The sequence below is a fragment of the Podarcis filfolensis genome (assembly GCF_964270895.1).
Source record: "Podarcis filfolensis genome assembly, chromosome: 16".
NCBI classification, from domain to species: Eukaryota; Metazoa; Chordata; class Lepidosauria; order Squamata; family Lacertidae; genus Podarcis; species Podarcis filfolensis.
Window position 1 is genome coordinate 2,540,458 of NC_139620.1, and position 27,887 is coordinate 2,568,344.

Here is a 27,887-nt window from a genome sequence, read left to right on the forward strand (position 1 = left end):
CCGAGAGGAGCCAAAATGGACAGATTTGCCCATCCCCAGTTTTGAGTATGTCTTAGTAAGAACTGCCCTACCTTACAAAATTGTTGTTCGATCCATGCAGAGCTTGCCCTACTCTTAAAATCAGTATATAACTTCTTTCCAAAAGAAGGTCAGGATCGAGCCCATCCACTTAATTTATAGCCACACTTTTCTGAATTTCAGTAGAAGATGTATTTCTGATATCCAGCACTGTCTTATGTAACTGAAGCTATTCATATTTTCTTAACTCTGTCACACTCCCACATGCTTTAATCTTCCTGCATCTGGACCACAAATATTTCTCTGTGTTGTTGTTTTTTTAAAAAAATGTGTCATCTTTAAAGCTAATTGTTTGAATTAACTACTAATTCGGCGTGTTTCTCTGCACTCTGAAAGTCATTCTTAAACTATTTTTATTAGTGTTGGCCTCTTCAAAAGGGCTCTTATGAAACAGTTCTATGTTTAGGCAATTAAAAAAAAATCTAAAATTAAAATATTTGGTGCTAGTCCTGAAGGTGTTTTAGCGGGGTGGGGGGGCTAAGATTCAATATAAAGTGGTCTGTATGATTTTGTGGAGTTTAGCAAATGCCCAGGCAAGTATCTACAGGCGGGAACTGAAACTTGAATCTTGAAACTGGTTGCCGCTAGTCCCGATGGGGAGGTGACAAATTCAGAAGAAAGCTGGGTTGTTTCATTTTGTCATACTTAGTAATAGCAGTTAGTAAGGAGCTCTGATAACCTTGAATGAATGGATTATTTGTTGTGGTCGCTGAGCGATAGAAGTGAATACACAATTAAACTATGCAACTGGTTAAAACAAGACGCAAATATAATGGTGGTTATCTTCATGAGAACTTGGGGGGGGGGGGAAAGAAAAGAAATCAATCTCTAACTGATGCATAAATGTTGGGAACTGAGCTCAAAACAAAAAAATGAGGTAGTCCTCAACACCTATTTCAGCCTTAAAAACGAGCAATGTTGTTTCAAAACATGAAATCACACAAATCAGCATTGTGAATCTTCCAAAATCAACAGCACCCAGGAACCAAATGTCGGCAAAATACCGATGGTTTCATCCAGCGAAGTCCCATTCACCCATTGAAATTAAGACGCCTAACTCAGTCGTGCATATGAACTTCAGTGGGTCTACTCAGCGTAGGACTAGCATCGAATACCACCTGTACATTCCACCCCACTAGGAACTGACCCGAAAAATTGTCCAGATCTGAATGTATTTTGCAGCCGTCTCAGTAATACGGGAAGAAGTGTCCCTTAACCAAAAATATACCTAATCTATAGAAAGGAGCTCTTAAATCAGGCATCCCCAAACTCGGCCCTCCAGATGTTTAGGGACTACAACTCCCATCATCCCTAGCTAACAGGACCAGTGGTCAGGGATGATGGGAATTGTAGTCCCAAAAAATCTGGAGGGGCGAGTTTGGCGGTGCCTGTCTTAAATAGAGGGAGAATCGACCTCTCTCTCTCTCTCTGCACTCCCTATGCGAGTTATGATGCAAAAGGACTTGATCGGCAGCCTGTTGCTCCAGCTCCACTCAGACAAAAGCATCTGTTAACTCCAGTCTTCTCAAATCGTCCATTTATACAGGAAGCTGCGTTCTAGTGGGTCAGACCACTGGTCTGTCTACCTCAGTATTGTATACACTGACTGGCAGCGACTCTCCCAAGAGAAGCTGAAAAAACAATGCTGTCCAGGGTTGTAAAGACTGCAGAGAGAATAATTGGGTGCACTCCTCCCACCTTGGATCAAATCTATGCTTCCAGGTGCTGTAAGAAAGCTGCAGAGATAGCGCAGGACAGTGCGCACCCCGGAAATGATCTCTTTCAGCTTCTGCCTTCTGGAAGAAGGTCCAGGGTTAGAAAGACTAGGACTAGCCGCCTGAGAAACAGTTTCTATCCAAACGCGATTTTGGTTTTAAACGCAGCATAAGGGGTCTCTATAGTATAGTGTATTTTAAAATGGGGTTTCAGAGTTTTTAGGGGGGTTTGAATGTTTTATGTAGCTTTTATGTAGTTTTATGTAGTTTTTCAATTTCATTGTTCTGCATGGGACAATGACAATAAAGATATCTTATAATCGTATAATTTCAGGCAGGAGATTTCTCCCAGCCCTACCAGAAGATGCTAGGAGTGAACTGGGAACCTTCTGTGTGCAAAGCAGATGTTCACTCAACTACAACCCTTAAATTATCAATTTCAGAAGGGAACGCATTGTGACGAGTGAGCACAGATGTTTAGGGACTACAACTCCCATCATCCCTAGCTAACAGGACCAGTGGTCAGGGATGATGGGAATTGTAGTCCCAAAAAAATCTGGAGGGCCTCCCTGTGTTTTGGAGGTGGTTAATTTATGCTACTATGAAGCTCTACTGATCCCATAATTCAGGGATTCCTCAGCTTTAGTGATGCTGCAGATTGTAAGTTTTCTAACTTTCACAGGCCGGGAGTATTGGGCTCCGTCTTGAAGCCATGATCTCCCAACACATCTGGAGAGAGGAGACTCTTCTCCATCTCTTTTTCATCCGTTGACGGAAGTCTTGAGAACCTTCTTTGCTAGGAGGTCAAAGAGCAAAGCCAAGCCCAGGAACATTGCAAAAGGAGAATTATAACCCAAATAGTTTGGGAGAAAGGCAGGATATAAATGCATTAAATAAATAAAAATAAATTGGATCAGCGGGAGAGTATTATTGGGTGTTGATTATGGTTGTTTTTTATTTTTGCTGCAACATTTTGGGTTGCATTATTTTTTAAAAAAACACAGACATTTGGAAAACAGAATGGGAATGTATGTTTCCTCCCCCGCCTGAAGAACTATTTTTCTCCACAAATTCCTCCAGGTTATTTGAGATCTGTTAGAGAAGCATTGATAACTTCCCCATATATAACATCTGGAAGGGTGAGTCCCTTAATATCACAAGCATGAATATGTTCAGCACATTATGGCCTCTGCTTTAAAAGCAGCTTCTAATTTTTTTTGTTGCTGGGGCGACTGTGGTTGGGCAAAAGTGTCAATTTCAGTTTCTCATTTTTTTCCCTTCATTTTTCCACTGCAAAGTTCAGTTCTGCACATTCCCACATCAGTCTGTGATCGTTATTTTTCAAAAAGGAAAGGCCCCACTGAATATCCGTCAGTGTTATTGTGAAAGTTTCTTCTAATATCCACAAATTTGTGTAGCATTTTGCCAATGCATCCATTTTTCCCCAAAAACACAGCACAGCTTTGTGCGCCATTTTCACATTCATATGGCTTTCTATGCACATTTTATTCTAGCAACTTCCTTTTTGTATACAAAAAGATCTGCTTTACAAAACTCTGAGAAGGACGGATTTTGGAGGATGGGTTTGTTTTGAATTCCTATATCATTTTGCAAAGTTCGGCGTAGGCCGGTCCACTGTTAGGTGTGAAATGGATTGCATTTCTCCCCTCGCTCCTACGTACGACATGACCCAAGTTTTACGTCATTCTGATCTTTGCCTTTTTATTTTATTCCTACCTTTGCTCTTCAGACACCTCTTTGAGAGTGTTTTGCTTTCTTGATTTAGCGGTGCAGAGTCGCATTGAATGGGAGTCCTACTGAGAGTTAATGAGCACAACTACCGTAGGTTCATTAATTTCAGTCGTTATAAGCTGAGCAATTGGACACAACACTGATAAGTTTGTGTATGATGATGATGATGCTACAGAAGATACCTGAAGGAGTGTTTCCACCCCCATCATTCTGCCTGGACACGGAGGTCCAGCTCCGAGGGCCTCCTGGCGGTTCCCTCATTGCGAGAAGCCAAGCTACAGGGAACCAGGCAGAGGGCCTTCTCAGTGGTGGCACCCTCCCTGTGGAACTCCCTCCCACCAGATGTCAAAGAGAGAAATAACAGCCAAACTTTTAGAAGACATCTGAAGGCAGCCCTGTTTAGGGAAGCTTTTAATGTTTAATAGGTTATTGTATTTTAATATTCTGTTGGAAGCCGCCCAGAGTGGCTGGGGAAACCCAGCCAGATGGGCGGGGTATAAATAATAAATTATTATTATTATTATTATTATTATTAAATAGGAATTCACCTAGGTCAGGGATGAGGAATCTGGGGGTCTCTATACATTGCTAGGCTTTCATAATCCCTGACTGCTAGCTATGCAAACTGATGGGACTTAGAGTCCAACAACATCTGTCTCCACCAACACCACCACTTGTCTAAGCCCACATTTAAATCTCTGCTATGACTTCCAAAACCTTCGCTTCGACTCAGCGGTACCCTCTTTCACTTGCCCCGTCCGCAAGTTTGTTCTCAAGGAAACACTTTGCGCTTGAGTTAACAATGTTGTTCCCGCTCCCCACAACTTAAATTTCCGGCAGGCGCCCAGAAACCAGAAAAGTCGTTCCTTTGGCAATCTCCCCAAAAGGAGATCACTGCTCACTCTGCTTAAATCCTTTCCGTGGGCAAAACGCCTCTCTCCGGGGTTTTGAAAAGGGTGTGAAGACTTCAAAATTAGTTGCCACCTTCCGTTTTTCTGCGTGTGGTGAAATGGGCACCGGTTTTTTAAGGCTCCCCCCTCCTCTTGCTTTCCTTCTCAACCCCCCCACCCCGACCCACACTTTCCTTCCCACTCTCTGTTCTGAGAAATAAATGCCTTTTGTCTGTGTCAGATAAAATCTGCTAGGCTAATCTGTCACAGCCTATCTGATGAGAAGTAGGGGATCCCAAGGTTTTGCAAAAGGTCATGGGCAAGTTTAATTTTAGTGTGTGTAGTTTTAATTTTATATTGCTGGTTGCGGCTGTTCTCTCTCCCCATCCCCAATTCCTCAAAGTTGTTCCGTTCATTGTTCCCTTTACCTTCCTGCACAATTTACAATTGCTAGCTGGGACTGGTGAGAGCACAGTGACCCCTGGTGGCCTCAAGGTTCTTCGCAACGGGTGGCCCTGATCCCAAGATCTTCTGCTTTGCGTTTGGGCAGGGCGAGGGAGAAGGTCTTCCATGGGTGCATGGGAACCTGGACGCTTCCGATTCAGTAGGGCAGCATTCTTATGCCCCTATTTAAATCTGTCTCCCATTCAGAGCCATGAGGACTGGAATCCCAGCCCCCCGGAATCAAATAACATGCAAATAAGATGCTAAACCTACTTTATAGTCCATTATATTTGTGGAAGTGGCTTTTGTGTCATAGGAAAGCTCAAATATCATGCGGAATTAAACAGGGAAACACATTTTCAATGGAATCAAAAAACACTGAATCGTATAATTGTAGAGTTGTAAGGGACCCCAGGGTCATCTAGTCCAACCCCCGGCAACGCAGCCATCTCAGCTGGAAGCATCCATGACAGACGCCACCGAACCTCTGCTTAAAAACCTCCAAGGAAGGAGAGACCACAGCTTCCCAAGGGAGTCCAGTCCACAGTCGAACAGCCCTTACTGTCAGAAATTCCCCCCTGATGTTTAGGCATGTGTTGTAGTCCATTAGTTTCCTAGCATTAGTTTCTGCGCAGTGCGGAAACTCAAATATAACGCAGAAATTACTGGTTAGGGAAATGTTGGGGAGATGGAATAAACTGCCCTGGGGCAGGTTGCACCCGGAACCGGTCCGGGAGCCGCCCATGGGCTCCTTTCAGAGAAGGTTTTTCCCGTTCGCAGGGGGCTGAAAAGAAGGGATGTGGGGAGAAAGCCTTGAGGGGGTTGATGGAACTCGGATGTGCATTGATGCCATGCGCCGGCAGACCAAAATGTTAAAGCAACAGGAGGAAATTGAGGGGGGAGGCTTGTTTTCAAAGCCTGCCGGAGGAACCAGCGAGCTCCTCTTTGAAGCGTCAGCTCTGTGGCTTAAGCTTCGCGTGCAAACCCTCCTCCTCCATTCCTCGTGGCAGTTTTGCCCCCGCACCACACTGCCGTCGCTTGTAGCGCCCGTCGGAGACCCCCTCAAGTTGCCAGCGGCACCCCCTTTTAAAGCACGCACCTGCCTGCGGAGAGTTTTGCAGCATCACTAGAGTCCGGTGGGTTTGCCACGGCCTCTAGCTCCTCTGTAGGTTTTGCAGGCAGCCCTGTTTAGGGAAGTTTTTAACGACTGATGTTTTTGTTGTTGTTTTTTCAAAAAAAAAAGATTATTGGTTTTCCACATTTATCACAAAATGACAGGACGAAACACACAACAAAGAAAAACACACTACAATACAATAAAGTTAAACACAAAAGGAATTATTTCTTCTAATATCTAATTCTCATAACATTGCTAACTGACTTCCACAAATCCTCTCTAACTGAATTTCATTATATCACATTTATAACAGTTCTCCAAGTTCATATTTCTAATAATATTAACTCCTTTCACTTACTAATCTCTTCTCCTTTATTAATATTCCAATGTTTACTACCACATATCCTTATTCTACCCCTAGGCCTATTTGTTACTTTCAAGGATTTTCTCTTTATCTTATATTACAATATTTAGCTAAATATTCTTTGAATTTATTCCAGTCCTCTTGTGTCTCCTCTTCTTTCTGGTCGCGGATTCTTCCAGTCAGGTCAGACAGCTCCAAAAAATCCAACATCTTCATCTGCCATTTTTCTATTGTTGGTATTTCTTGCGATTTCCAATTTTTGGCTAATAATGACTGATGTTTTAATGTATTTTTAACCTTCTGTTGGAAGCCGCCCAGAGTCGCTGGGGAAACCCAGCCAGATGGGCAGGGTAGAAATATTATATTATTATTTATTATTATTTATTCCCCTTGAGAAATGTTAAGCAGGTAGATCAGGGGGCAGGAAGCTTCGTCTTTAAACATATTTGGCCCCCATCATCCAGCCTGGACACAGAGGTCCAGCTCCAAGGACCTTCTGGCGGTTCCCTCATTGCGACAAGTGAGGTTATAAGGAACCAGGCAGAGGGCCTTCTCGGTGGTGGCACCTGCCCTGAGGAACGCCATCCCATCAGATGTCAAGGAACAATCTGACTTTTGGAAGACTTCCGAATGCAGTCCTGTTCAGGAAGAGTTTTAATGTTTGATATTCTTTGTGTTTTAATATTCTGCTGGGAGCTGCCCAGAGTGGCTGGGGCAGCCCAGTCAGATGGGTGTGGGTGAATTATTATTATTATTATTATTATTATTATTATTATTATTAGTGAGACTAAGGCCCACATTCCCTTCTTGGCAGACTTCCTGAGGGCTGCATGCCTGTGATGGACGGGGCCAGAGGTTTAAGTGAGTGGGGTGACACATGCATTTTCTCCTTTGTAAGGTACTCTAGTTTCCACACACACAAACACAGGCCACAATCCTCCATGTAAAGCACTATGGTGCCACTTTAAGCAGTCCTGGCTTTCCCCAGAGGATTCTGGGAGCTGTAGTTTGTGACGGGTGCCGAGAGTGGTCAGGAGAGCCACTATTTCTCTCGGAGAACTGCAATTCCAAGAGTTCCCCTGAGAAGAGGGGCTGGCTGTTAAACCACTCTGGCCCCTGCAGGAGGGAGTTCCATAGTTTAACTAAAGAAATACTTTCCTATCTCTGCCCTGAATTTTCCAACATTCGGCTTCATTGGCCGTCTGCAAGTTCTAGTGTTACGCGAGAAAGAGAGGGAAGCTATTCTCCATCTACCTTCTCCGTGCCACACATAATTTTATAAACTTCTGTCTTGTGGTCTCTTTCTTACTTTTCTTCAAACGTGTTTCTAAAGCCTGTGTCCCCGTTCACTGGCTAGAAATGCCGCCGAATAAGATTTCTATAGAGATGTCGTCTGTCTTTAATAATTTCAGGGTGGCCTGCTTGCAATGTTAGACCACTATATCGTTTTGCGCGTTTGATTCGATTCCATTTACGAATCGCCTCCGGTGAAATACCTCAAAGCGATTTCTCCGTTAAAAAGCGCAGGGAATTAAAGCAATGCGCCGAAATTCGAGGAAACGGATACTTTAAAAAGACAGCCGTCAAAACGCAGCAAATGAAGAACGAGAAAAATAACGACAGCAGATATCGCAGATACACACACACACGCAAAAAACCATGACCTTTCTAGCGTTTGGTAATGATGCAAACTTCCTAACTTCACTCTGCCGAATTAATACCTGTAGTTGTGTGGGAGAGGACTGAGCTTTTGGTTGAGTCCGAAACAAATCAATTCAAAAGTGCTGATCTAATTGAGTTTGGGAGTTTGATGTCGTCATCTTACCTGGTTGGCCCCAGTGAAAACAGGATGCTGGACTTCGAAGGGCATTGGGCCTGATCCACCGACAGAGCTCTTCCTATGGAACCTCCAGGTCCAGAGGCAGTCTACCTGGATTTGCAGGTTCTTAAGGGCATGTGGCCACTGTGAAAGCAGAATGCTGGGCTAGATGGGCACCTTTGGCCTGATCCAGCCACAAAGCTATGGAACCATGGAAGTATAGAATTGGAAGGGACCCTGCAGATCATCTAGTCCCAACCTTCTGCAATGCAGGAATATGCAGGTGTACCATACAGGGATCAAACCTGCAACCTCGACGTTATCAGGACCACCCTCTAACAAACTGATCTATTCTGGTGTTCTTATAATAATAATAATAATTTATTATTTGTACCCCGCCCATCTGGCTGGGTTTCCCCAGCCACTCCGGGCAGCTTCCAACAGAATACTAAAATACAATAACCTATTAAACATTAAAAGCTTCCCTAAAGAGGGCTGCCTTTAGATGTCTTCTAAAAGTCTGGTAGTTGTTGTTCTCTTTGACATCTGATGGGAGGGTGTTCCACAGGGCGGGCGCCACCACCGAGAAGGCCCTCTGCCTGGTTCCCTGTAACTTGGCTTCTCGCAGCAAGGGAACCGCCAGAAGGCCCTTGGCGCTGGACCTCAGTGTCCTTACTTCTTTTGGGATGGAGTTTGAAAGATCTATTTATTTTGTTGCATTTACATCCTAGCCTTTTCCTCCAAGGAGTTCAAGGTGGCAAGCACAGCTTTCCCTGTCGTCATTTAATCCCCACAACACCCATGTAAAGTAGGCTGAGAGTGAACGAGTGGCCCAGTGTCACACCCAATGAGTGGGGGTTTCAGCCCTGGTCCCTCCCAGGTCCTAATCTTACACTAACCACTGCTCCGCCGCCACCGGCTCTCTAAAAAATAAGCACTTCTGTAGATTTTTGCTGTGCAACTCTCCAGCGAAGGAATGTGCCCAAGAAAAGGCATATGACAGGGTAGAGTATACTGAGAAACGCATGCGTTCGTGAAAATGATGTACAAAACCGTTCTGCAAGGAAGAATTGTTCGGCAGAAATGGGGGAAATTTCACACAGAGGTATAAGGGGAAATTTGTCACGAAATGGTTTTTCATGAGGACTGCCTTAAAGAAAAAGGAAAGGAAAGAAATTTGCAAACCAATGTGGAGAACGGAACTTAAAATTAGAGATCAAATATTTATTGTTATGGTCAGTGACCAGCCTTAAGGTTGGAGAAGTGGGAAACTGAGAGAAAGTGGATTTATCCCATCCCCATTTGCACCTGTGGTTTGAACCCTCCCGTTCACATTTATTCCAAGTTTGTTTGTTTTTTTATAACGGTGTTAAGTTATTGACAGTTTTGCTTCCAAGCACTTTCCTAACGGTCCATAAGATGGGAATCTCATTTCCCACAGCTGCCACGCACTGGGTCAGCATTTGTATCCCTTCCAGTCGGGATTCAGGCCTCATCATGGGACTGAAACTGCCTTGGTCGCACTGGTTGATGATCTCCGGCGGGCTAGGGACAAAGGTGAGAGCTGTTTCCTAGTTCTGCTGGATCTCTCAGCGGCCTTTGATACAATCAACCATAACATCCTTCTGGACCGTCTTGAGGGGCTGGGAGCTGGAGGCACTGTCATACAGTGGTTTCGCTCCTTCCTCCTGGGCCATGTCCAGAAAGTGGTGGTGGGGGATGAGTGTTCAGACCCCTGGGCCCTCACTTGTGGGGTGCCTCAGGGTTCCATCCTCTCCCCCATGCTTTTCAACATCTACATGCAGCCGCTGGGAGAGATCATCAGGGGATTTGGGCTGGGTGTTCATCAGTATGCGGATGATACCCAGCTCTACCTCTCTTTCAAATCAGAACCAGTGAAGGCGGTGAAGGTCCTGTGTGAGTGCCTGGAGGCGGTTGGAGGTTGGATGGCGGCTCACAGATTGAGGTTGAATCCTGACAAGACAGAAGTACTGTTTTGGGGGGACAGGAGGCGGGCAGGTGTGGAGGATTCCCTGGTCCTGAATGGGGTCACTGTGCCCCTGAAGGACCAGGTGCACAGCCTGGGAGTCATTTTGGACTCACAGCTGTCCATGGAGGCACAGGTCAAATCTGTATCCAGGGCAGCTGTTTACCAACTCCACCTGGTACGCAGGCTGAGACCCTACCTGCCCGCGGACTGTCTCGCCAGAGTGGTGCATGCTCTGGTTATCTCCCGCTTGGACTACTGCAATGCGCTCTACATGGGGCTACCTTTGAAGGTGACCTGGAAACTACAACTAATCCAGAACGCGGCAGCTAGACTGGTGACTGGGAACGGCCGCAGAGACCACATAACACCGGTCTTGAAAGACCTACATTGGCTCCCAGTACGTTTCCGAGCACAATTCAAAGTGTTGGTGCTGACCTTTAAAGCCCTAAACGGCCTTGGTCCAGTATATCTGAAGGAGCGTCTCCACCCCCATCGTTCTACCCGGACACTGAGGTCCAGCTCCGAGGGCCTTCTGGCGGTTCCCTCACTGCGAGAAGCAAAGTTACAGGGAACCAGGCAGAGGGCCTTCTCAGTGGTGGCGCCCGCCCTGTGGAAGATGTCAAACCAGATGTCAAAGAGAACAACAACTACCAGGCTTTTAGAAGACATCTGAAGGCAGCCCCGTTTAGGGAAGCTTTTAATGTTTGATGTATTATAGTATTTTAATATTCTTTTGGAAGCCGCCCAGAGTGGCTGGGGAAACCCAGCCAGATGGGCGGGGTATAAATAATAAATTATTATTGTTGCTGTTGTTGTATTATGTGCTATGGCCCCAAGGCCTTCCGTTCAGACCCCTTTAGTGTGGGGGGGAAAGAAGGGGCAGCCAAAATGATCAAAGGGGTGGAGCAACTCACCTGTAAGATAAGGGGGCAGCGTTTGGGACTTCTTGGTTTAGAGAAAAGTCAAGAAGGAAGTAACTTGATAGAGGTTTATGAAACGATACTTCTCTTGAGGGAAGGACTCGAACCAGTGGCTTCATGTTACAAGTAAGGAGATTCCAACTAAACATTCGGGGAAAACTTTCTGACGGTAATAATAATAATAATAATAATAATAATAATAATAATAATAATAAATTTTTATTTGTATCCCGCTCTCCCCAGCCAAAGCCAGGCTCAGAGTGGCTAACATCATCTAAATAAGACAATATGCATAATACAATATGCAAATAAAATAACGTTCAACATTCATTAAAACAATATAGAATAATATTAAATATCAGCATTTCAAAATTAAACAGAAATCTACTCAACAGTTACAACAAGTAATTTCTAAACTCCAATCAATAAAACAACAGCAAACCACAGTGCACAACATAATACAATACAAAATGAGAAGCAGAGACTGGAGGGTGGGGCAAGGCAGGTGGAAGGAGCTGTTTGAGAGTGCAACAGACTCCCTTTGCAGTTTGTGGACTCTCCTTCCTTGGAGGTGTTGAAGCAGAGATGGGATGGCCATCCGTCATGGATGCTTTAGCTGAGATTCCTGCATTCCAGGGGGTTGGACTAGATGATCCTTGGGTCCCTTCCAACTCTATAATTCTATGAAAGTGGATAAAGAAAATGTTTTCCTCCCTGTCATAACACTAGAATTTGTTGACTTCCAAGGAAGCTGAGTTCAGGACAAATGAAAAAAAAGTCCTTAATCTAGTGCATGGTTAAATTGCGGAACTCCCTCCCACTGCAGGCAGAGATGGCCGCCATCTTGGGCGACTGCATTTATCTTTTAATAAATTTTATTAAGGTCTGTAGAGGGGAAATGCCAAACTTAAAATCTTTTGCCTTTTTAAAAAACCGAACCAGGACTTTTATCTAGGTGCAATAAAAACACAAAGGGGCAGGATGGGGAGAAAGAAATAGAGAAGGAGAAAGAAAGAAAGAAAGAAAGAAAGAAAGAAAGAAAGAAAGAAAGAGAAAGGTAGAAAAATAAGATTCAGAAACTAAAGAACTTCCAATTCTTCCTCCACCCGCTATGCAGAAACAAAATTCACTTCGTCCAATCCGACATATAACACCTCACAAAGCAACTTTCTATAAACAAACATTAATCTTACATCCTCAAACCAGCACGGGCGTCTTTAAAAGAGGATTAATTGATTGTGATTTTATGTAAACTGTGTTACTTTTACTGTTGTTAGCCGCTCTGAGCCCGGCCTTGGCTGGGGAGGGCGGTATATAAATAAAATTTTATTATTTTATTATTATTCGATCAATTCAAAGGCCATCCGTGTCTGGTCGCCATGTTGGCTGGGCTTCCACAGGTGGGCGAAGGGCTGATCTAGACTTGGTCGCTGCAACCGTAACCACTTTGTTTGGGTGCCGAGATCACTGCAGTCGTGTTCCTGTTTTGTGAGTCACGATCAAAGGGATAAACGACTGATGGCAGAGGAACTTTTGCTTGGGGGCAAATCGCCGCCGGTAAGGGGCGAGGCAGCAAAGCTGAATCATAGAGCTGTGGGAAGACAGTCTCGGGTCAGAGACAGGTTGCGGGGCGAGAAGCAAGGAAATATGAAGACACACATATTTTCCAAAATAATCCTCCCTGCCTTTTTGAAGCCTGTGTTCAAATCGGGTTCATCTTCAGTTTTCGGGTTTCCCATCTGGGTGGCCACTGTGAGAACAGGATGCCGGGCTGATTCAACTGGGGTCTTCTTCGGTCCTTATGGAACCTCCAGGTCCAGAATAGTCTATCTCGATTCTTAGGTTCTTAAGGGCATTTGGCCACTGTGAGAATAGGGTTCTCAGCATCAGTAAGTCAGAATATCTCAACCACTTATTCTCCATATTTAACTTTTTTTGTGCCTGAGCTTCCATTGGTGAAATCCATTTGGGTGTTTTTCTTATCAAAAGATCCTGATATCTAATCCATACATTATAAAGCACCTTCCTGATTAAATGGTTCTTAAAACCACTATGAGCCTTTACTTTATCATACCAAAGAGATACATGCCATCCAAACCTATTATCCAGTCCCTCCAAGTCCAAAATATCCTCATTTTCTAATTTAATCCAGTCTTTAATCCAGCAGAAGGCCGCTGCTTCAAAATATATCTTCAAATCAGGCAGGGAAAAACCTCCTCTTTCTTTTATGTCTGTAAGCAGCTTATACTTAATTCTTGTTTTTCCCCCCCGCCAAATAAATTATGAGAACAGGGTTCTGGGCTAGATGAGGACCGCTTTGGGCTCACCCAGCACAGCTCTTCCAATGTTATTCATTTCCTCTATTATGAGGGGAATGTTGGTGAAAATCACATTTTTAAAAAATGACAAGATGGAGTATTGGGGGGTGAGCAATAAGTATAATGCAGCAATTAATAAGATAAGAATAAAGATAAGAATAAAAACACCAGGGCGCAAGGGGTGGGAAGTCAAAAAGGAAAATATAAGTGGATGATATACTGTATGTGAGGTAAACTTGTTAAAAACCTTTGAAAAAATCTAATAAAAAATAATATTTTTAAAATGTTTTATGTGACAATTGCACCCCCCCCAAAAAAATGCATTTTAGGGGAAATGGTGTGTAAAATATTGCCACGTTTTTGTGAGGAGTTTAAGATAAAATTGCAAACTCAGGTGGCAAACAGGAGAAATTGCAAGAAATGGAAAAGTTTCTCCGTCGTCAACCTGAAGTTCCCAGCAACTGGTACCCAGAAGCATCCTTTCTCTGGCAGTGGGGGCAGAGGCAGGTGAGCTTTGCCCCGCAGGTGATGTTCTGCTGTGATAGCAACCCTGCTCTTTATGAGAGCGGCCGGAAGTTCAGGCAGTTGGTGTACACATCCTGGGCTCAGTGGTGCACGGTCATCATTGGGGCAATAAGGAAGAGGCTATTTCAGTGGGTCTACTCTGAGTCAAGGGACGTGGGTGGTGCTGTGGGTTTAACCGCAGAGCCTAGGACTTGCCGATCAGAAGGTCAGCAGTTTGAATCCCCGCAACGGGGTGAGCTCCCGTTACTCGGTCCCTGCTCCTGCCAACCTAGCAGTTCGAAAGCACGCCAAAGTGCAAGTAGATAAATAGGTACCGCTCCAACGGGAAGGTAAACGGCGTTTCTGTGCGCTGCTCTGGTTCGCCAGAAGCGGCTTAGTCATGCTGGCCACATGATGCGGAAGCTGTACGCTGGCTCCCTTGGCCAGTAAAGCGAGATGAGCGCCGCAACCCCAGAGTCGTCTGTGACTGGACCTAACGGTCAGGGGTCCCTTTACCTTTACCTTTACCCATGTACTCTCTGAAACCAGAGTGAACCAAACCCTCGATCTGTCTACCTCAGTATGGTCTACACGAGCCATGCCCAACTCCCAAGAGACTGCAATCTAAAGGTAATAGGTAAAGGGACACCTGACCATTAGGTCCAGTCAGCCGAAAAAGCCCTGGCTCTGGTTGAGGCCAGCCTAACCTCCCTGTGGCCCAGGATTTCCTAGATGTTTTTATTTGAAGACCGTAAGGTCCTCCGTTGGACATACCAGGAGAGGCGGCCCCGTAGGTACGAGGGTCCTAGACCGTATAGGGCTTTAAAGATTAAAACCAGCACCTTAAACCTGATCCTGTACTCCACCGGGAGCCAGTGGAACTGGTATTTGTCGTTTAGTCGTGTCCGACTCTTTGTGACCCCCTGGACCAGAGCACGCCAGGCACTCCTGTCTTCCACTGCCTCCCGCAGTTTGGTCAAACTCATGCTGGTAGCTTTGAGAAAACTGTCCAACCATCTCTTCCTCTGTTGTCCCCTTCTCCTTGTGCCCTCCATCTTTCCCAGCATCAGGGTCTTTTCCAGGGAATCTTCTCTTCTCATGAGATAGCCAAAGTCTTGGAGCCTCAGCTTCAGGATCTGTCCTTTCAGTGAGCACTCAGGGCTGATTTCCTTCAGAATGGAGAGGTTTGATCTTCTTGCAGTCCATGGGACTCTCAAGAGTCTCCTCCAGCACCAGAATTCAAAAGCATCAATTCTTCGGCGATCAGCCTTCTTGATGGTCCAGCTCTTACTTCCATACATCACTACTGGGAAAACCATGGCTTTAACTATACAGACCTTTGTTGGCAAGGTGATGTCTCTGCTTTTTAAGATACTGTCTAGGTTTGCCATCGCCTTTCTCCCAAGAAGCAGGCGTCTTTTAATTTCGCGGCTGCTGTCACCATCTGCAGTGATCATGGAGCCCAAGAAAGTAAAATCTCTCACCGCCTCCATTTCTTCCCCTTCTATTTGCCAGGAGGTGATGGGACCAGTGGCCATGATCTTCCACAAATTGAGCTTCAGACCATATTTTGCGCTCTCCTCTTCCACCCTCATTAAAAGGTTCTTTAATTCCTCCTCATTTTCTGCCATCAAGATTGTGTCATCTGCATATCTGAGGTTGTTGATATTTCTTCCAGCAATCTTAATTCCAGCTTGGGATTCATCCAGCCCAGCCTTTCGCATGATGAATTTTGCATATAAGTTAAATAAGCAGGGAGACAATATACAGCCTTGCCGTACTCCTTTCCCAATTTTGAACCAAGCAACTGGTATAGTACTGGTTGAATATGATCCCATGGCGAGGACCCCATAAGGAGTCTCACCGCGGCATTCTGCATTCTGCACCCGCTGGAGTTTCTGGGTCAGCTTCAAGGGCAGCCCCACGTAGAGCGAGTTACAATAATGAAGTCTGGAGGTGACCGTCGTGTGGATCACAGTGGCCAGATCAGGGCGAGAGAGACACATTCGCAGAGAGGACTATCAATGGCTATTAGTCAAGATGGCAATGATCTGCCTCTGCAATTGCAGACAGCGATATTTCTGAATGCCAATTACCGCAGGAGGGGAGAGTTTTACTTGCGCTGGGTGCCTGCTTGCAAGTTCCCCATCTAATGCAGCAGGCTCTGCTTATGTTCTCAAGGTGCTATACAGTGGTGCTTCAGGCTACATATGCTTCAGGTTACAGACTCTGCTAACCCAGAAATAGTGCTTCAGGTTAAGAACTTTGCTTCAGGATGAGAACAGAAATCGTGCTCCCGTGGCGCGACAGAAGCAGGAGGCCCCATTAGCTGAAGTGGTTCTTCAGGTTAAGAACAGTTTCAGGTTAAGTACGGACATCTGGAATGAATTAAGTACTTAACCCGAGGTACCACAGTACATGGTTCCCCCCCCCCCGTTTAATCCCCGCAACAGCCCTGTGAGGTATGTTAGGTCGAGAGGCAGGGATTGACCCACGGAAATCCACTTCCTGAGGGAGGGATTTGAACCGTGGTCTCCCCAAGGTCCGCTCTCGACCTGCTACGCCACCCTGGCTCCCCTTGAGGTTCTCCGTCCCCAAGCCTCACAGGGCTCTTTTCGTCCCAGGACCCCTGGGGTCCTGCCGCTCTCGGTCACGGCAAAGGGAGTTTGGGGTTGTTTCCCTTGCACCTTCACTCTTGCCGGAGCGCCCGGGCGAACTGAGTAAGACACGCAAAGCGGGTGGGAGTTGGGTTTCCATCTCTCCCGGGGGCGCCTGCTGTGTTGTGCGTCTTTCCTGCTTTGATTCATGTGGCGAGAGTGTCAACGACTCAGCCCTCCTCCACGCTGCTGCTGCTGCGGCTGCCCCTACGCTGCGAGAGGGGGAAGGAAGAGGAGGGGGGGCCATGAATCGGCAGCAATAAACACACAGTCATCTCGCATGCCTCTTTGCCTTTCATCCTGCGTTGTGGTTGGGCTTTGTTTGCTATCTCTTTTATAACAGGTGCGATTTTTGAGCGAGAGCAGATTCCAATGCCGTGTCGAACGTGCCGGTGGTAGCCTTTCAAACCTAGAGTTGGCCAGGTTCAAAACCCTTTCCTGGCATGTTGTGGACTTCCCAGATACCAAGGGGGGCAGCAGGGACAGGAAGGCAGGCTGTGGTTGGAAAGGTGCGCTCTTCATCTTCCCGGGAGGTCAGGAAGTGGTGTCAGCAGTGGGGTCCCCTCTCTGGGGAAGGGAGGGCTCTGAGCGGGAAGGGGCGAACCCAGTGGGAGCCAGTGACTCAGCCATGACCATAACCCCAACATCAGTAAGAGTTTAACACAGGGGCGGGGAGCGTATGTGATGTTTTCCAGGTGCTAAGACTCCAACTCCCATCAGCCGCCACGAACGCGAGCAACGGTTGAGGGTAATGGCATCGTAGTTCAGGAACAACTGCGGGAATACGTGTCCATTGTTCCTCCCGAAAGGAGCCATTTGGCTGCTTGGAAGTACCATATTTCTTGCTCCGTAAGACGCACCTGACCATAAGGCGCACCTAGTTTTGGGAGGAGGAAAACAAGAAAAAATTATTCTGAATCCCAGAAGCCAGAACAGCAAAGGGGATCTGGCTTCTGGGATACCGTGTGGCTGTTCTGGCTTCTGGGATAACTGCGCCAAGCCTCTTCGGGGCAGCGGGATGAAGGCTCCCCCTGCCCAAAGAGGCTGCGCACGGCAAACGCAGAAGCCAGGACAGGTGCGTCGCTGAAGGGGCGCTGCGCAGTTCTCCCTCTCTGTGCAGCGCCTTCCTTTCGCAGGAGAGGCGTTGTGCAGAGAGATAGAGCTGCGTAGCGCCCCTTCAGCAAAGCGGGAGGAGGAACAGAAGGGGCTCCGTTCCTCCTCCAGCTTCTCTGAAGGGGCGCTGCGCAGCTCTACCTCTCTGCACAGCGCCATTCACTCCATAAGACGCACTCACATTTCCCCTTACTTTTTAGGAGGAAAAAAGTGCATCTTATGGAGCGAAAGATACGGTATTTATAGGTGTCTAGGATCAGAGCATCAGAGAACAGAAAGTGCCGTTAACATCCTCACATTCAGGCTGACCGCTGGATGGTTCTAACCTGCAAGGAACGTCTTGCACACGCAGGTGGGCCGTCACAGATTCAAGTGATTGCATTTACAAAAGTCCAGGCTAGGGTTGTGGAACATCAGAATGCCACTTATTATTCAACTCTACACATGAACATTAAAAAAAAAATCTTGCCCCCAAAGGGAAAATCAGGAAAGGGATGGTTTCCCAGGGACCCGAAGCTCAGGGCTGTTCTGGGTGACTTGGGAAATGAGGGCAGCAGGGGGCTCAAATTGGGCCAGAGTGGCGCTTTGTAGTGTGTTGGGTGCCTGATGGTTTATTCAACTCTCTGTTTTGTATAGAAGAACTGGGTGAGTTTTCTTTTCTTTTAATCTCCTACCCACAGTCTATCACAGCTGATGCCTGTGCCTTTGTGACCCCAAATACCACAGCTGGGAGTAGAAATGAGCCCCCTTACCGATCACGTTCTCCTCGCCACGGCATCCTCTGATGTTATCAGGACCCTTGGCAGTTCACAAACAGCTATACCACTCCTGGGTCTACTGACATCTTCAGCCCCCCTTAGAAAACACACCAAAAGAAAGAGAAAAAAAGTTTAGGGTTTCCTGGAAACCAAACCCACACACCCCATCCTGGGTCTCTGAAAAGCCAGCAGGCGCTTTTCTGCCCCACTCACCCACTGCCGCCCCTCTCGCCTAGTTCACATACCCCCTCGGCGCCTCTTCCCCATGACCCCAATCAGGGAGGGGGGAAAGAGTTGTCAGCCCTGAAGGGCGAAGGGTTAAACGGCCGCATCAAACAGGTTGTCATCTCGACCGGTTTGGGAAACACTGCTCTTGTGTGCTGGGAGAGTTGCAAGCGATGGTTTGCTTTGAACCCCATGCCCAAGCCCTTAGGGTGGCTGCTGATGCGTTCCTTGGCGCAGAGCATTGTGGTGCATGCGCTAGCCAGCAGACAATCATCCTCTTCTCCCATGTGCAACCGGGAATGCTCATTTGGCTGCCTCCCCAATCCAGGTCCCTTCTGGATTTGGAAAAAACCAGGGTTACTTTCCCCCATTTAATAACAAAAGGAGACCCTGCTGAGTCAGGCCAAAGGAGCCCACCTGGGGCAGCATCCTGTTCTCACAGCGGCCAACCAAGTTGCCTGTGGGAAAGTTGCAAGCAGGATCTGAGTGTCATGGTCCGGTCTACAGGCGATCGAAGTCCCAGCTGAGGACGTCAGGACCGGGGGCAAGATGGCGGGGTGGGAGCAGGAACAAGAGTCCAGAAGCCAGGGATCCGAGGGTCAGGAAGCAGGGAGTCATGAAGTCAAGGGTCGAGAAGCAAGGAGTCACGAAGTCAAGGGTCCGAGGGTCGAGAAGCAAGGAGTCACGAAGTCAAGGGTCCGAGGGTCGAGAAGCAAGGAGTCACGAAGTCAAGGGTCCAAGGGTCGAGAAGCAAGGAGTCACGAAGTCAGGGGTCCGAGGGTCAAGAAGCAAGGAGTCACGAAGTCAGGGGTCCGAGGGTCGAGAAGCAAGGAGTCACGAAGTCAAGGGTCCGAGGGTCGAGAAGCAAGGAGTCACGAAGTCAAGGGTCCGAGGGTCGAGAAGCAAGGAGTCACGAAGTCAAGGGTCCGAGGGTCGAGAAGCAAGGAGTCACGAAGTCAAGGGTCCGAGGGTCGAGAAGCAAGGAGTCACGAAGTCAAGGGTCCGAGGGTCGAGAAGCAAGGAGTCACGAAGTCAGGGGTCCGAGGGTCAAGAAGCAAGGAGTCACAAAGTCAAGGTCTGATGTACAGGAAAGAAGGAGCCAAACGCAGCAAGGCAGGAAACGTGTTGCTGTGGCAAAGAGCTGAAGGGAAATGCTGACCTTATATCCCTTCCCGGCTCTTGCCACCAGGTGCAGCGAGTTACCAGTCGGCCTCACCTTTGCGGCTGCGCCTTGCCTCTCCAGAACAAAACTAGGAAGGCCCCAGTCCTGCGAAGCCCTACTGGTCACAGGGCCTGGCTCCTGCACGCACTCCTGATACTGAACTCAAGAGCAACTCTCCCCTCCTGCAACTGGTATTCAGTAGCCGTCGATGCCCCTCTCCTCCATGAATTTGTCTAATTCTCTTTTTGAAGTTGTCCTAGTTGGTGGTTAGGCTGTGGAATCAAGGTCTACAGTTTCTGCACTGCACAGAGAAGGGCTTTCTTTTCTCTGTTTTGAATCTTCCAACATTTAGCTTTCACTCAATGTCCCCAAGTCCCAGTGTCATGAGAGGGAGGAATTTTTCTCTCTACCCGTTTTCTCTCAGCCAGGCATAATCTTACAGACTTCTATCACATCACCTTTTCCTCGCTTTTTCTGTGCACTAAAAAGTCCCAAACACGACAACCTTTCCTCCTTAAGAAAGTTGTTCCTGGAGTGATGCCGATCTAGAAATCTTCTGCTCCAACCTCGTTTTGATTTCCCCATTTTCTCCAGAGAGCTATGCGTCCTGCACACTTTGATGCATCAGGCCATGAGCTCCACACCTCGGGTCATAGATTCGCAAATGGAAAGGGATAAGAAATGTGGCCAAAAAAAGAATGATCTCTGTGCAGTCATAGGTTGCATTGTTCGTTCCTATACTTTGCTTTTCCTGATGCACGAGAGTGCGCGAACACATTGGGGGGACACGACACGAACAAAGAACCCTGCTGTGGCTCCCCGTGATGCCCAGATTGTGTACTTGTTGTGTTTGTCGGTTCAGATGACACCCGGCACATACACAATTCACTCATGCCCAAGGGAGCCCATGTTTTCTGTTCGGGGTAGGGCCTTTCAAAGGCGCCTTAGTGTGGTGTTCTTGAGAAACAAAGGCAAGATGGTGTCGGGCCCTGTCCGGTTGCTATAGTAACGCAGCCTGGGGTTGCCATATTCTCTCAGGCAGGCCCTCCAATTTGCCTTGTGTTCTTGATAGTCAGCACTTTCACAAGAGGGCAGGGAGTTTTCCTGTAGTTTCTGAGCCTGGAGTCCAATCCAGTGACATTTGTCATCCTCTCTCGTTTCTGTAACACCATTTGGCACCCAAAAAATCTGTTCGTCGTTTTCTTTCCACCCTGCTCTTCAATTCCCAGTGGCATTACATTCAAGATGGTGGCAACTAGGGGTGGACGAATGTGCCCACTTTGGTTTCACATTCTTTCAGTTTGAGTTCAGTCCTCCGTGTTTCCTCATCAATTTGCGATATGTGTTTTTAAAGTCCTCGTCAAAATTCATCAATGTTTCGGTCCAAAATTTCTCCTGTTGCACACATTTTCATGTGCAGTTTTTAAATGCACACATTTCTTTGCAAAACAGTTTACCCGGCACATTTTAAGCATTTTATTTTCACTGAAAAGCATGCATTTCAATGCACGCTTTACACTAGTATAGTATTTTCATGCACACGACTGGCCTAGAGAATTAGATTGCAAAATGCAGAGCAGTGCAAATTTCAAAGGATACTTCTCTAAAAGTGCAGATTAGAGCCACATTCACCCCATACTTTTAAAGCCCTGTTATACCGTTTTAAACAGCCATGGCTGCCCCCAGAATTCTTAAATTTGTTAAGGGTGCTGGGAGTAGATAGGACAGCCCGACAGAGCTGCAATTCTCAGAGTAGTTTAACAATCAATCCCTCTTCTCAGGGAATTTTAGCTCTGTGGGAGAAATTGAAGCACTACCTAACAGCTCTCAGCACCCTTAACAAACCACAGCTCCCAGAATCCTTTGGGGGGGGGAGCCATGATCATTTAAAATGGTATTATAGTGCTTTAAATGCGAACGCAGCTGAAGTGAAGATTGCTTTTCGCTGCAAACTGAACCGAATCTCTTCCCCATCCTGAAGGACAACAGAGAATTGGGGAGGGGGCTCTGTTTGTCTCGAAAGAGCGGATTTTTAGCACAGCTCCTCGCCTGGAGTGAACGGGGTCTGCCCTTCTTCCTTTTTCTGCTGACGCAAGCGCCGTTTCCGATGAGGCAATGGAAGCTGTGACGTGGAGCTTAGACGGGAATTAACTCCCCGTTTCCGAACCGCATCAGCACGTATATAAAATACAGATACATATATGATTATTTTTTTGCTTATTTGGTTTGTGTGTTTTTGCTGTCCTCTTCATTTTGCAATCGACCCAATCGTGTGCACCCAGAGCTCTGTTGACCTCCCGTCAGGAGGATGGATTTACTGGCATCAATCTCTGTATAAAAGTGAGAGTTGTTCTTTACTGGCAGAATCTTCAAGGTGGACGGGCTGACTAATTTAGGGGCTGACTCACGCGGCTTCTTGTGGTTCGGGGAGGAAACCACTGGCCTCCGTGGTTTAATTTTCCTCCCCTTTCTATTATTAATATGACATTACACTTAGGTAGCTGCAGGTGATGCAAAAAAAAGTGCCGTTTTCCCTGCCTGTAAAGACCCAGAGATTCTCACCAAGCAGACAGAGTGCCCTGAGGGTCTCCTTGCGACAGCACTGCAAAATGGACTAAGGCAGGAATGGACAGATGTCAACTTTTCCAGGTTGACTTCATTATTTTTAAAAAAACTAGACTTCCAGGGGCTGGCAACTTGAGTCAGGCGCAAACGACTTAGGTTTGTAGCCAGCAGTATAACTGCCTACTCAGCGTAGACCCATTGAAATTAATGGGGGTGTGCCACGTGATGCATACTCTGGTTATCTCCCGCTTTGACTACTGCAATGCGCTCTACGTGGGGCTACCTTTGAAGGTGACCCGGATACTGCAGTTAATCCAGAATGCGGCAGCTAGACTGGGGACTGGGAGCGGCTGCCGGGACCACATAACACCGTTATTGAAATACCTACATTGGCTCCCAGTACGTTTCTGAGCACAATTCAAAGTGTTGGTGCTGGCCTTTAAAGCTCTAAACGGCCTCGGTCCAGTATACCTGAAGGAGCGTCTCCACCTCCATCATTCTGCCCAGACTCTGAGGTCCAGCTCCGAGGGCCTTCTGGCGGTTCCCTCGCTGCGAGAAGCCAAGTTACAGGGAACCAGGCAGAGGGCCTTCTCAGTGGTGGCACCTGCCCTATGGAACGCCCTCCCACCAGATGTCAAGGAGAAGAACAACTACCAAACTTTTAGAAGACATCTAAAGGCAGCCCAGTTTAGGGAAGCTTTTAATGCTTAATTGGTTACTGTATTTTAGTGTTCTGTTGGAAGCCGCCCAGAGTGGCTGGGAAAACCCAGCCAGATGGGCGGAGTATAAATTATTATTATTATTATTATTATTATTATTATTATTATTATTATATTTTCAGTGGATCTGTTTGAGTAGGACTGAGATGAGGTGTAGCTCATAAGACCTAGCCCTGCAGCAAAACACACCCAATCCAGATCTAATTTCTACCCACACACTTGAGCTGAGAGGCAAGGCTTGTGTGCACATTACTGTGGACACGGGTGCAAGCCGCCTCTCTGCACATGGGCAAGGGATCGTGTGAAAGCGTGCCGGATGCTGGACCAGATGGGTCCTCGGGGTCTGATCCAGCAGCCAAGCTCTTCTTAACGTGGTATAAAATGCCGTGACAAAGGGTGGGAAAATAGATTTTCTTGTGCTTCTGTTTCACACCTCGGGGGTCTTCCGTCTCCCCTTCCCACAGCCACCTGCAGAGGTATGATGCAGCCCTCTCCCCTTTCATGTGGTTTGTTGTGCCGACATCCCTGCCTCCGCACGGTGGGTTCTCCCCGGTGCCACCCCAGGGTGGTTAAACATTTCTGGTGCGAGAAGCGAGGGGTCGTTCTGCCTCGAAGCAGCTGCCTCGTTGCTCCCCCTGCCATCGCTCGCCGCAGCTGAGCTGCGGTTATTCAGCGGGGTCAGCAGGGAAATGGTCTCTGCATGCGCCTTAGGGCACTGTTGTCGACGACGATTTGCGGCTCGCAGCTCGTGTTCCCGGGGCTGCGCGGTGGCTTTGAAAAAGAAGGCTCTGCGGTTGAGAGACTTGGGAAAGGACCCAGGAGTCCTGCGGCGACTGTTGGCGTGATAGCAGAGCAAAGGCAGAACCAGCTGCCAAAACAACCCAAAAGGGGTCGAGGGGAAGAAATTCACAACTAAAAATGGTTGGCGTGTTTTTGGTCGCCGGCATGAAAGCAACAAGAGAGGAACCAACATCTTGTTTCCCAGGGAGTGAGTTTTGGAGATATTGGGGTGTATTCCATTTATATTCTCACACACAACACAGATCCTTTTAGCTCTGCCCCAAACCTGTGTAGGGGATTTTTTGGGAAATATCCAGGCAGCGGCATTGTGTAACTTACGTAAGGCAGGCAGGCAGCCCCAGACTAAAGGCTCTGCTAAAAATCTGTATTCACGCCATCCTTTCCAGTTTGCAAAAGCACTGAGCTATTTCATTGGTCCTAACAGCAACCCCGGGGACCTAGGCCCACTTTCCTGCAAAACTGAGAGGTAATGACTTCTCCGTGGTGACTGGTTCAGGCAGGATTCGAACTCAGGTCCCTGTGAAAGTTGGGGAGGTTTCTTTTGGTTCCTAGAAAGTATGAGCAGGAAGTACTTTCCCTTACCACCTCAAACCCCTACCGAAAACATGTGCTGGTAAGGATTTTGAAAGCAGAAAGGGACGGACACTTGTCATATGCTCAGAGGCTCTCTTGCCGGGTGGTGTTTTGAAAGCCAGCGAGGAAGAATGTAGTGCAAGGATGCCCCCTAGTGGACCAAGATCTGTATTGCAGCTGGTGCTTTTTGCCAAAAGGGGACAAAATGCACCTATCTTTCCTAAACAGTCTGGAAAACGACAGAAGAATAACCCTCTCCTGACAAGCCCCATAATTTCACTCGCTGGGATGTTGGGCTCCAAAGACGTCCATTTCCTCTCTAACTTTTTTGCCTTATTTCCTGGCGGTAGCCAAAGCCGGGTAGCATCTTTCAAGGGCGACGGGGTCCTTTGTGCTCTCAGCAGTGAAGTTTGGAGTTCAAATCAGAACCTGCGAGATCTGGGCCTCGTTTCAGATCCTCACATGTGGGCCGAAAAAGCAGAGGTTCTGCTTCCATTTAAGACCAGAGCATGTTTTCCACGTTATACTCTATATCTGACTTTTCCTCACATTGTTTTATTTATGTTTTCTTGATTTAATATACTGTAAACCGCTTTGAGTTTTTTCTTAAAAATATAAAGCGGTATAGAAATTAAATAAATAAATCTAGATTTAAGTGAGGACACAACCAGCTGAAATTCCATATCTTAAAAGCAGGAAGTAACCTGGCCTAACAAGCATAAGGAACTGTGGTCTTTCAGGAGGCTTTCAAAGAAGATTAAATAAATTCAGATGCCTTTTAAAAGTCAGATAGTTGCTTATTTCCTTGACATCTGGTAGGAGGGTGTTCCACAGGGCTGGCGCCACCACCGAGAAGGCCTTCTGCCTGGTTCCCTGTAACCTCACATCTCGCAAAGAGGGAACCGCCAGAAGGCCCTCGGAGCTGGACCTCAGTGTCCGGGCTGAACGATGGGGGTGGAGACGCTCCTTCGGGTCTACTGGGCCGTTTAGGGCTTTGAAGGTCAACACCAGCACTTTGAATTGTGCTCGGAAATGTACTGGGAGCCAATGCAGGTCTTTCAGGACCGGTGTTATGTGGTCTCAGCGGCCGCTCCCAGTCACCAGTCTAGCTGCCGCATTTCTAGATTAGTTGTAGTTTCCGGGTCACCTTCAAAGGTAGCCCCACGTAGAGCGCATTGCAGTAGTCCAAGCAGAGCTGAGTGAGATCAATGCCATTTTAACTAATGTCTGACAAAGTGAACCAAGTTTTTAATGACATAATGTGTGCAAGGATGAGTTCTTAACTCCCTATACAGCTCAGAAGCAGGTAAATGGAGAGACCGCTTTAGCCCTTATACACCTAGTAAAAAAGGTAAAGGTAAAGGACCCCTGACCATTAGGTCCAGTCGTGGCCGACTCTGGGGTTGTGGCGCTCATCTCGCTTTACTGGCCGAGGGAGCCGGCATACAGCTTCTGGGTCATGTGGCCAGCATGGCTAAGCCGCTTCTGGAGAACCAGAGCAGCACACGGAAACACCGTTTACCTTCCCGCCAGAGCGATACCTATTTATCTACTTGCACTTTGACGTGTTTTTGAACTGCTAGGTTGGCAGGAGCAGGGACCGAGCAACGGGAGCTCACCCGATTGCGGGGATTCGAACCACCGACCTTCTGATCGGCAAGCCCTAGGCTCAGTAGTTTAGACCACAGCGCCACCTGCGTCCCATATACACCTAGTAGATCACTTCAGTCCATGAGAGAGCCTTTCCCGCAAGCTTCAAAGATCTCGGTATCCCCCTCCACAGGAACCCAGAGCAGGGCTTTTAGGGTGGCCGTCCCTGTTCTGTGGAACGGCATCCCTGGCGAGAGGCATCAGAAATCACTGAAGACATTTTTTGTTCCAACAGGGTTTCCCAGCTGCACAAATGGGTCTTTGCAACTTGTTAGTGTTTTAGTCTTCTTTTAAACCTATATGTTGCTTTTGTGTTTTTAAAACTGTTCTCGCTTACCTGTGTGTGTGTGTGTGAATCGCCTTGAGGCTCTGGTTTGGAAAGCGATTAACAAATCAGTTGCAAGAACAAAAACAACCCTAATTTCTGCAAGCTCCTAATGAACGCAAGCCTAAAATGGAAGTTTTTTATTTTAACCAGATTTTGCCTTCTTTGTTTCTTATTTTAACCAGATTTTGCATTCTTTGTTTCTCCCTCCTCCCTTACTACAGCCCAGATCGAGGTGATCCCCTGCAAGATCTGCGGAGACAAGTCCTCTGGGATCCACTACGGCGTCATCACTTGTGAAGGGTGCAAAGTGAGTCGGAAAAGGCGGCCGTGATCCTGCAATGGGCATAGCTGTCAACCGTCCCTTATTTGGCGGGAAACTCCCTTATCCCAGCGCCGTGTCCCGCTGCTGTCCCTTATTGATGATGTCCCTTAAATTCCCCGGGTTTCAAAGGAAGCAGCTCCTTTCCCTCCCTCCTTGCCGGCCAGGGAGGAGGGAGGCTCCAACTGTGTTGCTTGGCTGCGTTGCTCACCCAATAAGGAGTCTAAGAACGACTGGGGGGTGGAGCTTGCATGCCTTGTGCCGATCAAGTCGGCCGCGTTGCCTGGGGACTCGCCTTTGCTCAGCGCTTCCCAGCGGAGAGGGGACAGTGGTTTCCCTTGCTGCATCCCCTTTGCCGGGTTGCTGCGCTGTGGGAACCACCGCTTGAGGCTTCGTTTGGCTGCTGGCTGGGCTTTCTGCCTTTGGCTGGGAGGGGCTCAGAAGCTGAACATACCTGTGCTCTGAAAATCCCTTGTTTTGGCTGCTGATCCCTTATTTCTGAGGCTGCTGGTCCCTTATTTTCAAATCTGTAAGTTGACAACTATGGCTATCCTGCAAAGGCCGAACTACAATTCAATGGGAGCTGTGGCCCTAAAACATCTGATTTTATAAATAAGCTAGGAGTCTGGTAGATCCATTCCAGCTCCATATAAAATGTTTTTGGTCTTTGCAAGGGAAAATAGGAGCTTTGGGCAAATTACAAAAACTGAAATGTGGATTTAATTGTGGATGTTGTTTTGGTTGTAGGTTATGAAAGAAAACCATGACTGCTATAAAGGGGGGGGAATAGTGTTATGTATTCTGGAATGTTACATTCAATACAATATTCTTAGGAGTTCCTCTTTCAGAAAGCAGCAGTTTTCCCAGGGTAGTTTAACAATCGATCCCTCTTCCCAGAGGAACTCTGGGGATTGTCGCTCTGGGAAGAGAACATCTCTCAGCATTTTGTAACAGTGCCGGAATTACGTATAAGCTAAATAAGCTATAGTTTAGGGCCCCTCTCTCTTGGGGGGGGCAAAAAAAATTAAAGGGAAAAAACAACTGGATTTACATTTCCAAAATATAAGATAAAGAACAAATAAAATAAAACCTACATACAGCAACAG

At 47.2% G+C, this 27,887-nt stretch overlaps 1 protein-coding gene across 7 annotated transcripts in view; it reads left to right on the forward strand.

The window, feature by feature from the left end:
• The window catches only part of RORC (RAR related orphan receptor C), a 93,396-nt gene that overhangs the window by 52,801 nt on the left and 12,708 nt on the right, over positions 1-27,887 (forward strand). For 6 of the 7 annotated variants that reach the window (XM_083591246.1, XM_083591243.1, XM_083591244.1 and 3 more), the window contains one exon: positions 26,684-26,769. In XM_083591246.1, the coding sequence (XP_083447372.1) occupies positions 26,684-26,769 (86 nt within the window). Of the gene's footprint in view, positions 1-23,596; positions 23,649-26,683; positions 26,770-27,887 lie in introns of those variants that run through there. The other variant, XM_083591245.1, reaches the window with a different exon arrangement.